Source organism: Drosophila simulans, chromosome 2L, assembly GCF_016746395.2.
Source record: "Drosophila simulans strain w501 chromosome 2L, Prin_Dsim_3.1, whole genome shotgun sequence".
In the NCBI taxonomy this organism is placed as follows: domain Eukaryota; kingdom Metazoa; phylum Arthropoda; class Insecta; order Diptera; family Drosophilidae; genus Drosophila; species Drosophila simulans.
In genome coordinates, this window is record NC_052520.2 from 17,002,648 (window position 1) to 17,018,505 (window position 15,858).

Genomic DNA, 15,858 nt, shown 5'->3' on the forward strand with positions numbered 1-15,858 from the left:
CCTATCGGATAATCGTGAAGAATTATCTTCCCTATTTAAGTCCAAATGCACTTATTTTTCATAGCTTTAATAAAGTCTAAACAAGTTTTTGAGCTCCAAAATGGTTTTACAATATTCTGCAACTTAATTACGGCAGGAAAATAAAAATAAAATAGCTCATCTAGCTATTTTGATAAATTGTATTTACTTATTGTCCTTTTCGGGCGCTTTTAACAGCTCTTTTCACTGGAAATGTGGCACAACCAGGTTGTCTGCCACGCCCCCTGCCCCAGGCAGCCGCCCACCGCCAGCCATTCCATTGATGCCCACCGTAAGTGCACAACAATTCGCTGGCCAACAACTTTGAACAACAGCGCCCACAACTGGCACACTCACACAAAGGCGGCGATAACAACGATAACATTTTAGCACATAAATTACAAATGCATGAAAAATTTTATATCCGTGTTGTGCACTTTTGGTTTTAGTTTTTTTATTTGTCTTTTAACCTTTTTGTCCAGGTTGCCTTTTTCATTGTTTTTGCTTTTAGGTTTCTGCTTTTGGCGGTAAACGCAACGAATGTTGCTGCTGCCATTTATGTTGCTGTTGTGCCAGCAACATGCAACGCTTGCCGGCAGTCGGGCAAAAGTTGGACAGATATCGCACATACATCCATGTACGAGCATACATATGCACCTGGATCTGGAATGGGATTGAGGTTCACCCAGAATTGTCCGCAAAAGGTGGCGGCAAAGGTGCAGTGCGGTCAATGCGTTATTTGCAATTCATTGCTGCCATGGGAATCCAAATGGGAAAAGGCAGGAAGGTGGGTGGCGAAGCAGACGGAGCTGGCCAAACGACAGAGGAGCGCACCGTTCATGGTCCGCTTTCAGCTTTATGGCTTAATTTTTTGGACTGCCGCTCCTGCTGTTGCTTCGCTGGTCACAGTGCTCCTTGTGCCACACATTTCGCAGGCAATTTAAATGCTAATCAATTTGGCGCGTTTAACGCTCCGCCAGCAACATGGCAATCTGCCCCACATGCCAGCAAATCCAACCCAGCCACCCACCCCACATCGAAACACAGCATTGCACACAATTCAAACAAACAAGTCGCCAGAATTATGAAAGGCAGCGAATTCTGCACAGGGCCCAAAAGCAGCAACCAAATGAAATAATAATCACTGGCTAGGGAAATAAATATGAACTGTGAATGGAAAAAGGCCAGAGACGCGAAAATTGCACTAGAGCAGGAAAATCTTGGGCACTAAATTATAGTTCAGTGAAAAATTTCGGTAGTTTGCTCACAAATACAAATACAAATTTTTAGCTAATTCCAAAAAATTTAATTTAAGCCTGAGTAATATATTTTTCAAACTAGCCATCGCCTTCGGTCTAGTCTGTGTTTGCTTTTCCAAACCCCACCAGAAACACAACCGGAAAAGCAAAGAGAGTGGGAAAATAGTGCCAACTGGACACAGAAAAGTTATGAGCAATGTGCAGGCTGAAAAAAATGCAACACGTAGCATTTGAATAAAATGTGCGAGTAAAAATTTGGACCACCAGAGAGCGGGGTATTTTTTGATAAGCGGAACGAGTGTGGAAGCTATAGATAACAGATTCAAAAAAATATAGAACAAACTTTTGATTTATGGCTGCGGCTCGGAGATTTGTAGATGCAAACATAAACCGAAATCGAAATCAGTAGTGCACTCAAAAATCGAACACTGATTGTTGTGAAAATGAAAAAACAATTGTAAAAGTATTTGAAAAAGGTGCTTTAATCTGGAAACTATTGTATCCCCGTTAAAATGTTTACAATGATTTTGAAAATCAGCGTACCTCTAAAAAAAAAGTCTTTAATATAGATGATATAAAAAGACCAGCAGCAGATGGAGTAGGGTAATAGAAAAAAAAAACAGAACCAAGATAAAATTTCATTATGTCGATTTTGTGGATTTTCCTATGTAAAGAGAAAACTGTGGGGGAAAAAATAGCGAGAAAATGTGGAAAAATAGGAAGCTCGAATGGCTGCAAGTGGCTCAAAAAGTGCCTCAAGATGTGGCAACATTGGTCCAGGACAGCAGTTACTTTGCATCTTTTAAGCACTGCTACTCGGACGGGACACAAGGATAAAAAAGCAATGTCAGTGGGAAGATTGAAGGTAAAGGGATAAAGAAGTTTTCATTGGTTTCGGCTGCGGGCTGATGCAGCTGAAGCAGCTTCAGGTATTCGCTCATCCTTTTTATCCAGGCTCATCAAAATCATTCATTTGCATGAAGCCAAATTGCCAAGCTGGAAGCCAGGAATTGAGTTGAATTGATAAAGATTTTTATGGAATTTTAGAGATGCCTTTAAAGATTATGATACGAGGACTTACGATTTATGAGATATTTAAACGAAATGGCTTCGATTTCTTAAGTCAAAAAGTTAAAATGATTTTTGATTTACCCTATTTTTTCGTGAATTTTTTATTTTCTAGTTTAAACACTCAACTGATATGTTTCCTAATAAAAATGTCATTAAAGTGTCTAATAATTCTTTTGAAATTGATGAATTGTGTCAGAAGATTATAGAATTTTATTGGAGACCTTTGTCATAGTTATAATCTCTGGAAGTACATAATAATTACAACATTTTATTGAATTTCTGTGTCGTTAAATGTTGTTTGGAGGTCTTAAAAATTTGATTTTAAAAGCTAAAAGGTTTCTCTTTGAAATAATGTTAGGCAAAAAAGAGTTTTCTTGAAGATCCTGCCCCGTGTTTAATTTACCAACCCGAGTCCTGATTTCGCCACCCCTTTCCGCACATTCTAAACCCCAGCCGCCCACAAACCACAAAAACCCCCTCGGGTTTATCCGCTTTAAATTTGTGTTTATCTGGGCACACGACTCGATTAATTCCTGTGAGGAAGGTGAGCGGGAAGAGGGCTAAGGAAAGGACTAAGGCGGCCGGGCGTGTATTTAATTGCCAAGGACAATTAAAAACAATTTTGCAGGCACAAAAGAGTTGGCGATAAATTTAATTGGCCCGCTACCGTTACGCCCATTGATTATTTTCGGTGCGGTGGGCGTGGCAGAGCACCAAGGAGCACTTTTCACACCTAGTGACAAGGTGTTCAGGGTTGCCATCGGGCTGCCCAAAGAAATCGGTTGGATGTAGATGTGGCTGAGTTCTTCTGTTTGGCTTTCCGCTGGAATGGGCGGCAATTTATGCGGCTGTCAGTTGCAGGGGCAGCTTGGATTTTTATTGGCACCCGGCACGCAGCCAGAACTTCCTCTCAAGTAATTGCATCGAGCACATAAATCAATTGAATTGCATTTTCATGCGACAAGTTTGGCCAACCCTCGATTGTCTGCAAGTGAAGTGAAAGCCAAAAGTAGTAGTTTTCCTCCAGGGCCTGCCTCTCATCTTTTTTAGCTGGCCCTCGAGCTCGGCGTAATCAATTGAAATAGCATGCAATGCGTCACTGGCAGAGCCAAAGCCCCACCAAGTGCGATTCCAAATCGAAGTCAACCCCCTTTGAAATGTGTGGACTATACTCCCTTGTTTTCAATGGGACACGTAGAAAGATTATCGGCGACTTCGTTTATGGCTTATCAAATTAAATGATTAATGTTTCCCTATGTTTCCTCCTTCGTTGGAAAATGTCATCAGCAGTTTCCAGCTTGGCTTTTTCAATTTTATTTCCTTTCTTGGAGTTAAAATGTTTTTCGTGTTGCGGTTGTCAGTTTGGTTTAACTTTCTTTCAACATTTTATTGAGAAAGTTTTGTTTGTGGCGACCTTTATGCTTAGTCTAGATTTGTGGCTGGCAAAATTGTTTCCAAGTATTTAGTGTCAATAAGATCCAAGGAATTAAAACTAACCGAAGGTGTCGTGTTTATTGGAAGTGCACTTGGGTGGCAGTTTTGATTGCTGAATGCAGTTGGAAACTCTTCTTCTCTACCCATTTTCTGCATGTCATTTTGAATCTATTATATTTGGACCCATATCGTTTCCACTTAAATTCATTCATTTGTCATTCACTTGTTAAATTTGATATATAAATATAGTTTTTCCTCTACTCCACATTATCCCTTTCACTCTCATCATCCAATCATGGTTTCACTTGTTTCTGCGACGCACTCAAAATTCTCAAAATTCCATCAGCTAAAGTTTCCACTATCCGCCCAGCTCATGATCCATACACACGCACAAACACACACATCACATTAATCAGTCAGGACGGACAGTGGGACGGACAGGCGAATACGCACTCAAAAGTATAACTCATCAGGGCACAAATTACAAAGACAAACGATGACTGACAACCGCAAGGCTTTTTCGGCTCCCGAACGGATGGGTCGGGAAGTTGGTCGGGGTCACCACTTAGCACCCACAATCCACAGAGATGCAGCTGAAGTCGCTGGGGCAGGGGCAGGGGCATGGTCCGAGGGGCAGGGACACGAGCGTTTTTGTTAATTAAACAAATGCCGCAGTGACATGTGCACATAACGATGTGATGACTTTGCCGGGGTTTTGGTTTGGGCCGCTGCGGTTTATGCATCTGCATTCGTGATGGTGGTATGCATGTGCACCATATAGGGTCGGAAAGTCGGATAGTTGGGTGTTTGGGTGGTTTGGCTGGCTTGGATGGCTTGCCTGGCTTGGATGGCTTGGGTGGCTCGGTGGTGCTGAATACAGTACCCACTGACAATTCCGCTTGACAAAAGCGCACACAAATAACGGAGGAAAACAGGCGACATCGCTGACAATGGCTCCGCATGCAATTTAATTTATTTCAATTGCAACGGAATTATTACGACAGACGACAAAGTGCCGTCGCAGAGCAATTTACCCAGAATCCCTGGGCGTTCCCCTCCTTCCTTTCGCCCAGCGTTAGCCCAAATACGCAGCTTCTTTATCGCTTTTTTAGGGAATTGTTAATAAACAAATTCATGTGCGAAGAAAGTAAGCGCAGCCAGCGTCGATTTCAATTAAACAGACTCGTGGCTCCCGTTGCCCACTCAAGCTGATAATGACCACAGTGGCGTTGGGTGGGGATTTATGAGGGGGGTCCTATGGCTTTTTGCGGCAAAAACTAACACTGCTTTAGAACTTCGTTTAATTCGGCCCCCAATGGGAAGAAGCTTAATGAGTGTTATTAAATATCAGTTTTAGTTAGGAAATTCCGAAGTTATTGTTATATCACTTAAAAAAATATATGCAAATAATAACAAGAATTTGTAACAGTTAAGTGTTTAATTTAACTATAAGCTAATATTCATTAATTTTAAATATAACTTTATAACTTTAGTATGCGATAAATCGTGACTTCGTAAAATTGATCGCGATATGATTGCGTGATATTTGCTTCGCATAAACACATCATGTAAACCTAATGATTAGTCTCAAATTAGTCTATCTTGAAAGAAGCCCTTTTTCATATCCTAACTTTGATCAATTTCAGTGTACTCAAACTCTTCGTAACGTATTCATTTAAGACACCCAATTCCCGCTGCCAATTCCCAACTGCAATTTTGCAATTCCGACCCATCGTGGGTGGTACGGGGCATTCAGTTTCGCCACTGTTGATATCGTTGTTGTTGCTGAGGCAACAAAACACTTTTATTTTTTTTGTTGTTATTGCAGTTTTTGTTGTTGTTTGGCTTGGCCAGTTTCAAGTGTAAATTAATTTATGAGGCACGCCATGGAGCCGGCGCCCGAGTTGCGGTCACCGACGGCCCCCTCAAACCCGCCCATGAACGATGCTGTGGGTGGATTGGATAGAGGGGGTGGGGAAATGTCAGGCCGAGTGTGAAATTTCATATTTGAATACTCGCCAAAACGTTGACAAATGAAGTCTGCATAATTGGCTAACATTTGGTCACGGAGTTTGAGTGCCTTTTATGAATTTGAATACACGCTAGAAATAATCTGATTTATTGGCATGCAAGTCAGACAGATATTTTAATTTTTATGTTAGAACAGAAGTAGTATGGTAAGTTCCATATTGCATGTGCCGCAAATTCCTACTTTTCCATTTTAAACATGTTTAAGTTAAAGCAGAGATGTGGATTTATTTTAAAAACCCATTTTTTAGTGTAGCTATGAAACAAACGTGTACAATTTGCGTTGATTTAACTCACCTTTCAGTGTGCCGATGAAAAACAGAGCGGCCAGCAAATTGAGATGGCCAAACATGTTGATTGTTGTCGGATTTATGTTTCGAATGGCTTCCTGCTCCTTCTGATATCTGCAATGGTAGATGATGAAAAACCAATGAATATGTAAATAATTATTTATTGCTGCAGACGCGCCCGTGAGCCAGTCGCTATAAGCGACAGAACAGAAGGCAGCAATTTGTTTGATTGTTTGGTCTGCATAATAGAGATATTTCTGTGAGAGTAGGGGGCCCAACCCTGGAAAAACAAGTGCGGAAGAACGCCAGATGTCACCTGTGATCAGTTACCTGTTACCTGTAACCAGTCACCGGTTCACTGTCATCATTCAAATGTCATTTTCCTGAGGGGGCGTGCCGCAAATTGCCGATTGACACGCCACCTGACGCTAATCAAAACTACACATGCACTTTTGGGGGGCCAAGGGCCTTCGGTTCGTTTTCCCCCACCCCGCAGCAATTAAGCTTGGTTTTGTGTTTTGGGCCTGCTAAATTTTCATTACTGTGGCCATTGTCTGACCCAGAGGAACTGGGGGAATTCGAATTCGATTTGGAGCCATTGGTAAGCCCACGTTCTCCACACCATTCCCCTTTTCCAATCGCTCGGTGATTGTCATCGTAGGTGTGACTAATTGTTGGTCATTTATCTTCTTTGCTTTCTTCTCGAATTTGATTTTTTCTGTGTTCCTCTGGCCTCTTTGTTTTTCGGTTTTCCATGGAAGTCATGAATAATTTCCGTTCTAAATGGAAAGGCTGGGCTTTCCTTTCTCCCCGTCTTCTTGTGTGTCTCTAATTGATAGATAATTGAAGGTCTTGGTGGGCAAAGGCGAGGACTGATCAATTGGCTGTATATAAGGCACCAGATGAATGAATCCCCAGCTTGAGTGACGTATAAGATGGACTTAAGTTGATCATGCATGGTAATTTCATCGATGGGATGATGTCACTTCCAGATTGATTGACTACGTAGTCTTTAAAAGGCTTTAATGGATATATGCATATTTACTTTTTTTTTTAAATTTTGCTTACTAAATCTTATTTGTTTTCCACAAAATGTGTACCAATATTTTGTGGGAAGATAGAATATTTCTATAGTTTTTCTGAGTTAAGTTTAAAATTTGCAAGTCTATCACTTTAGATTAAAATATAATCTTTTAACAATTCAAATCGAAACCTTTAACTATAAATTGATTTTTTATCAACTCAAATTTTTGTACAATTTATTAAATTGTACGCAGACAACCTATCTATGTATCTATCTTCAAATACGTTGCCATGTATCATGTGCTCCCAAAGAGATATGTAAAATCTGTGACACCAAGTTATATAAATCTAATGTGGGTCACTAAAACTTTTTGATTGACAAATGCAGAAGACATTTATGGTGCGAATAGAATAAAATCAAATAAATTAGAGCCTCGAATGACTGTCAGAAAAGTGTTTGCATGCAGATGTAAGCTTGGGCAATTCCACCAAGCTGAACTCCAACTAGACTCTGACTATCCGGTCTGTAATGTGACTTGCATATCTGTGTATCTTTTGTATCCTTCTATCTGGGTTCCCCTTATCCGCTTCCTTTGTATCTGTTCGCTGCCACCGTAAACAAGTCGGCAAAGACCGACTGCCATGGGCAACCGGCCCGCCCCCTATGGCAGGTGGACTTCCCGCCCCCCTAGACAGGTGCACAAAACGGAGCCCTAACATAGTCACACACGTCTCATTTTCCCTTCGCTTTTCGCTCCCGCTTATATACATATATCTTTTTTCGGTTGCTGGCAAACTAATTTCAAAGCAAATGCGATACTGTCGCAAGTGACTGAGACCACTCCCCAGCCTGTTGTTGGGTTTCCTCCGGTGGTTCAGGTGGCTCAAGTTGGGAGTGGTGCTTGTATGTCACCCTGTCAGCGATACCCTTACTCAGATGAATCCTTGGTGACCTCAAGTGTTGGTAAAAGTCGAGGTTAGATTCTTATTCGTAGGGGGTTTGGTATAAAAATGTTTTGTGTGAATAATGGGTTTAAATATTTGTCGAAATCATTTAGTTTTGACTGGTAAAGCATTTACAATTTATGTTTATTTTTTATGAAACATAATTCTTGTTGTAAATTTATGTGTATAAATTCATCGTTTTATTTTTTCAGTGAACTGGAACAGAAGTCTAATCACAAAAAAGGATCTTTAACTTTGAGACACTCATGTGCTTTTATATGTGGCTGCTCATTTACATAATTTTGCCTTTAAGTGGCAAAAAGTGTAATCGAGTGAATGAGTAGAAAAGCTCGGGGAAATAAAATGGATAAAATTCACTAAAAATCAGTAATTAGATTGCAAAATGTATGGACAAAAATTGAATTAAAATTTTTAACAATGGAAAAATCATTTAAAAGCTAAAAAAAACGGAAATGTATACATTTCATTGTGACAAATGGTGGTCATTACGGTCAAAGCTCGAAATAAGACAAAAGGAAACCCCCTGAGAGGCGGAAAATAGACGAATCATACTCAAAAACTTTCGCTTTTTCTCTATTGAGGTTTTCACCAGCACCGAGACCTTTGCACCAGAAATGTGTGAAAATTCTATGGAAAATGAAAAGTTACCATATTCAACACCCCTGCCATTTTGCCCTTGGCTATGGAAAATTGAAAAGTTATCAATTACCGTTCCATTTTGAGTGATTGAGTCTCCCAATATACGCCCACTTTGAAATGAAAGTCTAGCATATGCCAAAAATGCTTTGTTTTTCTCGGTTTTCCTCCGCCCATCTTACATTTTCCGAGCTTCTTTAGCTCAGGTTACAATTTCATGGCCCGGGGCGAATGGAGGTAATTGAATTTTGGTTTTCGGCCAAGCGGCTGATAAAGTGGGGATAACGAATTATGTTCAAATTACCAAACGAAAAAAAAAATTCACAATTCGGTAGCTGGATTAAGGTAGTAATTATTTCAGGTTATTGTTAGCTAAGAGTCAAAGTCTTAGAATACTGTTGATTTGAAAACGCTTTTGTTAACTAGTTATATTTACTCTAATATATTTATATCTATATTATTTTTTGTTAACTTTTCGTAGTACGCGCTTAAACGGTAGACATAATGATCTGAAAGATGCATCTTTATTACTTGCAACAAATCAGTTTCTATCCAAAGCCAAATGCTAATACTAATTATCCCAAAACAGCGGCACTTAATTCGATTCTCCCACTGAACCACTTGACTTGATTGAAGGCAGATCGAATTGCCCAAATAAAACCAACATAATTACGATGATGGGAATTAATTAAAAAGTTCGTACAATAAATCCCAAAAAATTATTTATATCGATAGGGAAACGGAAGAATTCCATTGCGACGCCAAATAAAGAGGAATGTGTTTTTTAGAATTTATTATGTTCGTGTGGGAGGGCCACTTGCCGCGTTGCCAAATCGATTTCAAAACTTCATAAACAACCCGGGCAAAGAATCCCCCTTCGGCAAGATTTGAGAAATCTCCGCCCGACCAATAAACTGGAAACAACAAAATCAGCGCCGCAGAGAATCGAAATTCATAAACAACAAAGCTGCAGTTTGTGCGCCTTAATTTGTTTATTTTGTGCTAAAGAGCAACACGCATCGAGTGCCATAAAAAATCAACAGGCAGCATTAAACAAAAAAAGGGGCAGTGGCAGGGGCAAACTTACAGAATTTATAAACTGTGCAAACTATGGCCGAGAAGCGGCCATAAAAAAGGCAAAAACGGAGTCGAAAGGGAATATTTATGCAAACGTCAATTGGGCTGCAATTGAATTGAGCCACGAGGCATGGCGCATAAGGAATGAAACATGAGGCACGAGGCACGTACTTTCAGATGCCTCATCGAAAGCGGGATCTGTGAAATACCCTTTGCGAAAAGAGTAATAGAGTTGTTCTGGGTGTGTTTTGTTTTAGTTCACATCCAATCATTAATGAACATGTTGATTTGAAAAACATACCGATCTAATTTATCTAATTTTAATTAATTTCTACGTTTTCATATAATGAATTGTATTGATATAAGTATAACAAAAATTCACCTATCTAAAAAATACCTTATAAACTTTACCTTTGTTTAGTTGTTAAAAAATCTATGCCTTTGTGTTTTTTAATGGCGTTCATTGTATGTACTTTGGTTAGAAATAACCCTGCCTTTCTGATACCAAATTGCATATAATTAAAACTAGCCAATAAATGTCACCATGCAAATTGTTTGTCGTTGAATGCAGCAATTTTAATTGCCTGCTAATTTCCAACCCAGAGCATTTCCAATTCGTTCGACGAGCTTTCGTTTGTATCTTTTATTAGGCACTGCTCCGTCTGCCCCCCCAAATTGATATACAAGTCAGACAACGTGACGTATGAGTGATGATGCGTGTGCGTCTCCTTTGCCCCGCCCCTTTTCACCGCCCACCATGTAAACATACAATTCGATGGTAGCAGCATATGATTGCCATATTTGCCATAGCGCCAGTTCCGAAAAGTGTTCGATAAATGGGAAATTAGGTTGCAACGACGCCGGCGCCAATTCAAAAAAAATGTAAAAAAAAAAACAATCGGAAAAAGAAAAGAGTTTCCACTGGCACTTGTTTATGGCCGTAGAAACCACTTGAGGCTGTTTGGAAAATCCCCCCTTCTTTTCCAACCCCTTGCCAACCTTAATGGCCAGCGTTTGATTGACTGACGAGCGAACGAGTTGAATGATTGCCTGCTGCACATATTGATTTGCATCTAGTGGATCGCCCATTTGCCGTAATTTGCCTTACACAATGCCATAATTTATTTGATTGATATGCCGTATATGCGCACAGTGTATATGTGTCATCTCTCCACATACACATATATCGCATGAATTTTAAAATTATTTGCCTTGGCTTCTCGCCATTTGTTTGCCGCTAATTTGACTGTCAATCAATCGGTGAATGCAAAAGTTTTTTCTGGGCCATATAAATATTTTCCCGTTTGTAAATTCGCTATATATAAATACACAATTCCCCATTTGTTCGGTAAAATTTGCTGACGTTCATTGTTTGATTTCAGTTATGTTCAGCATACAGATTGGGACTTAAAATCAATATTATTTTCTGGCATTAAGCAAATAATACTTTTAACTTTTTAACTCTCTTTACATGAAATGGATCACTTTATTTTAGACATTGTTTGCCTATCAATTATTCATACATATGATAATATTTTTTAACGCTTCGTACTATGTCAAGTGCTTAAAGTCTAAAAGGCAGAATCTAGGGAATTTCATGAAAATTTACAAAATTCAAATAAAAGCTTTTAAACATCAACCTTACTACCTTGTTTTATTTGGAAAACGTAAAAAAAAAACATAAGTCATTTTCAATCAATTCCGGACCGCCCACTTTATGCATACATTTTTCATTAAATTTCAGAGTTGTATATTTTTAATAAATTCTATAACCGATTTCCATGGAGAGCAGAGGGCTCAAATTAATTGTGAGACATTCGAGAGCAGGAGTCATTTCCAAACAAATTTTACCGAAGAAGCCGAAACAATGGTTTTATTTAACTTGGGCCCGGGCCATCTCAATTGGGAATATGCCATAAATTTGCAGAAAAATGGAAAACAGGACAGGGAAAATAGGATTTTACTGTGAAAAATTTATATTTGTGTGTGTCTTCACTTTTTGGCCCGTAACATAGTCGTCATCATCCTCGCCTTGGCCATCATTTATTCATGACAATTTTGCTTCTCTCAGCTGCATCCTGGAAATACGAAGTGAAAACGGAGTCACAACTATGCCGATTGCTTTTAGGTGAATTTTCCAGCAAATGAAAAACGCACTCATCGATAATGCAGACGAAAAACCGCAGCAAAACGGGGGTAGAGGAAATGTAAAGCAATTTTCATCCCATAACTGAGTAAGGAATATGCCTTTATTTTTTGGCCAGACAAGCACAGTTGGAGTTTGGTTTTTGGGGCAGAGATTCCCATTCTGAAGCCCAAAAAAAGCGTATTTTCCATAACTTCAGCTAGTTGACAGGGGGAAGCCCAAAATTTAAACTGTGCAAATGAGTTGGCCACAAAATGTCAGTTACAGACACCTCAGCAAACTTTTTTCCCCCTTTTACGAACCGCAAACGCGACGAAATTTTTGGGGGAAGAAAACGCAGAGAAGGAGTTGGTTAACGTTTTCTTTCCCCCCAATCGTGCAAATAAAATCAATCAATTTTCGGTCTGGCAAGTGGCAGTAGCAACCAGTGGAAGCAGCAGCAAAGCAGTTTTCTAAGTGCTCTTCCGACACCGAAATCTATTTGCCAAGGTGATGACAAAAAGTGTGGAAACAGGGAGTGGAAAATGGGAAAAGCATTGCCGATAGCTACGACTGCTTATATGCTCTTTAGGAGATCCCTTAGAAAAGCTGGATGCGCTCAAATTGTTAGTGAAATAGTGCTAAAGGTGATTGTGGATTGGGAACAACCAAAAATTTGGCTATCAATTTGTACCATTTTATTGTATATTTTACTATATATCTCCAAACAAACTTATTATACCTGTAATAAATGTAACAATTTCGAAATATTTTTCTTTAAGTTACTTGAATACTTTGCATTCACAGAAATACAAAATTAATATGAACTTTATATGTGATTACGCATTTTGTTTATTAGTTAGAATATACTTTTCTATGCTCACATCCCTAATTTACGGCATTCAAACTGTTCCCATTGAGACGATACTCCTTAATAAGTCATCGATTTCCATGGCAGTCGATACAGACCCACTTTCGAGTACGGTTCCGTAATTAATAGAATCAACTGGAGAGCAAACCCTCAAGTGTTGAATGATTTAGCAGGCCCTTCCCCCGCCTCTATCTGATTTTACCAGCGGAAAGCGGCGTTGAATTTTCATTAACAAAAACCGCAATGGGAATGGGAACACAGAGTTTTCGAGCCCTGTGTCGATTTCTGTGTAATGCCCGAAAATAAAAATCAATCAACACGTTCGCTTAATAGACCATCGACTCTGCGCTCAGATGTAAATGTATCTGCAAGATACATCTTCGAGTTTAAGTATTGCACAAAGACAAATTGCTTTTGTCTCTAATTTTAACACGACTTTGACGGGCTCTTCTTCTCTCAACTTTGCTTTAATTTGTTTGCCGTGGGAGTGGAAAAATGTTCACACGGTTAAGATTTTTTTCGTCTTCAATTTCGTCTATGTTTTGCTTGAGTTCGGTCTGGAATTGATTGGCGCACGTTTTGCGCGTGGCTAAGCAAAAAAAAGGGAAAACATAAATAAATACAAAGGAAAACTTTACTCAATAAGCAAAAAACCAGCGAGAGTACAAGTACACAAATTTTTTATGGGGGCTCCTCACGAAAAATGCATTTCGAAAAATTTCACATTTACATTTGGGGTTTTTCACCGCTCTGCTTTATCTTCTTCGGGTTCAATCTTTATTGAATGTCTGCCCGGCGTCTCCAACTTCTTATATTTTTCTTCTTCTTTTCGTATTTTGGAGGCAACAGCACTTTGTGGGTGCTTAAAACAGCTGACAGGCCCCACTGACAGATTGATGTATGTTGATTCTCCCTTCTGCCGGCTCCCTGCCTCTGCTGAATATTTTCCACACTCTTAATGAAAATATTTCTGTTTGTGCTATTTTCATTTGACTTTGCGGCCTGTTCGAAGATTTATGTCTTTGGCGGGATTTTCGCCCGTCTTTAACCTGAGTTAATTTTTATTGGGGAGGCTAATAGGGCACGCACCTAAGTCGTTGACGTTTGGGCCTCATTTGACATATTTTCTCTTAGACAGAGTGTTTTACAAATTTCGGATTTGCTTAACTTAGGAAAAGGTCAATATCAGCATTAAGGCATTTAAATGAAAGCCAAGCCAAGTGATCAACATCTGAGGACTAGTCCCCATTTGTGCTTGCCATCTATGGGGAACTTTAAGGGCAGGATCCAAAGATCTTCTTTGGGAATAGTAGTACTTTTGACTGACTGCATCGATATATTTAATCCTTAGGAGCAGCGTGGAATAATTTGCATTGCAGGTGTATTCTTTAATTAGTTTTATTAATATTATTAATATTAATATTAATATTATCAGTTTCTTAGATACCAGCAGCACTTATTATTTTACTTTAATTAGTTTTTATTTAAAGGAGTTCATAGCAGACGAAATTATATTTTTAGGTGTCTCTGTAGTATAATCATTAAGCCAATAGATTTAGCATTTATTAAGTATCTGTTAACATTTCAACCTTTAACGTTGCCCTTAGCAAATATGTATATTTTTGATGCTCTCAAAACTACATAAAGATCAACAAAGCCTTTGCTAATCATCAGTTTACACAAACAGTTCTAATCAGTTTCGAAACTTAAACAATCTTAAGCTAAGTTTCCGCTCAGATTAAACCGTTTAGACAGTTGTAAATTTATTCAAATCCATTGACAGTTGCTTGATATATTCCCGCCAAAGATTTGCCAATTTTAAACCCATTTTGCAACGCACCCAAAGGCAAAGCAAAACTGGATGAACGCATAAACAAATATGCCAAAAACATAGTAGAAAAAACTGTGTGCAAAATCTCGCGCGCTTACGGAAAAATAAACAAAGCAAAAGGAAATCCCACAAAAAATGATTCGGATCCATTTGCTGACCCAAAAAAGGAGCGCAAAAAGGATAGCCTCTGGAGGTGGAGATTGCCGGTAGCTTGAGGGGGCGTGGCAGTCACCCAGACTGTGGGTTTTATTGTTTATCTTAGTGAGAAAATATTTGTTTATTTGCACAGAAGCTCTTTTTTTTGTTCACTTATTTTACGTTTTGCATAAATATTTTTACATTCCACAATTGGTATTGTTTTATTTGGTCGTGCTGCACTTACTTTTTATGACTTTTTTGAAAGCCCCTGATTTTTCTTCCTTTTCAAGATGCCGATTAAGTTAAACACCTTTATCTCGATCACTTTGTTTTGGTTTACTGCTGTTTTCCCGCTGTTTATCAGCTGCTTTCGATCATATTTCGTTTGAAATCATATCGGAAAATATTTTTTAAAATTCCAACTGTTACACTTATGCACTTTTCAAACCACTCATGCACGAGTGGCGGGTTTTGGGGGTTTTGTGGGGTTTCTTTGCTTTGTTGTTAAATTTTTTTTTTGTTGACCGGTCACACGCACTCTCACACACAGATGACACTCAGGGCAACAGTACCGTTAATCCAAGCGTCCGTGACCTGCGATCCGTTACAATGCTCGCGTCGAAATAGACTAAACGTATCTTTCAGATACATTCGCTTTCCGTTTTTCGTGTCCAGACGAAAACGTTCGTGTCGTGGAACCGAAGTTGCAACGATGCCCGCCGACAGCCCACGAAGTAGCGCCCTCTTGCGGATTTTATGTGTAACCTCAGTCTTATACGGCTTAACAGTGTTCTAACAGCACGAACTCGATGCAAAATTTCAGAAGAGGAGAATCAAACAGAAACATGCAATATGTTCGACTGGAAAATGTTCAGGCTTGAATCAAACTAGGGAGAAATCCAACGAAATCATCCAAGAATTTTGTTTTTATTGTTTTAACAGAAATTGTTTAAGTCCTTTATATTTCTGATTGGAATCGGAAAAGGAAAGGAATTGATTCGACCAAATAGGCAAATTCGATTTTACTTTAATTTGTGAAAAGATGTAACCTAATAAATGCATATATGTTTATCAAGAAGAAAAATATTTCA

General features: G+C 39.0%; 1 protein-coding gene across 2 annotated transcripts in view; it reads right to left on the bottom strand.

Annotated features, from left to right (window-relative positions):
* LOC6732595 overlaps positions 1-15,431 on the bottom strand; it is a 71,418-nt gene extending 55,987 nt beyond the window's left edge. For both annotated transcript variants that reach the window (XM_016178181.3, XM_016178182.3), the window contains exons 1-2: positions 15,012-15,431; positions 6,108-6,214 (exon numbers count right to left, since the gene is read on the bottom strand). In XM_016178181.3, the coding sequence (XP_016025277.1) occupies positions 6,108-6,162 (55 nt within the window). In that variant the 5' untranslated portion in view covers positions 6,163-6,214; positions 15,012-15,431. The remainder of the gene's footprint in view (positions 1-6,107; positions 6,215-15,011) is intronic.
* Positions 15,432-15,858: the final 427 nt, after the last annotated feature.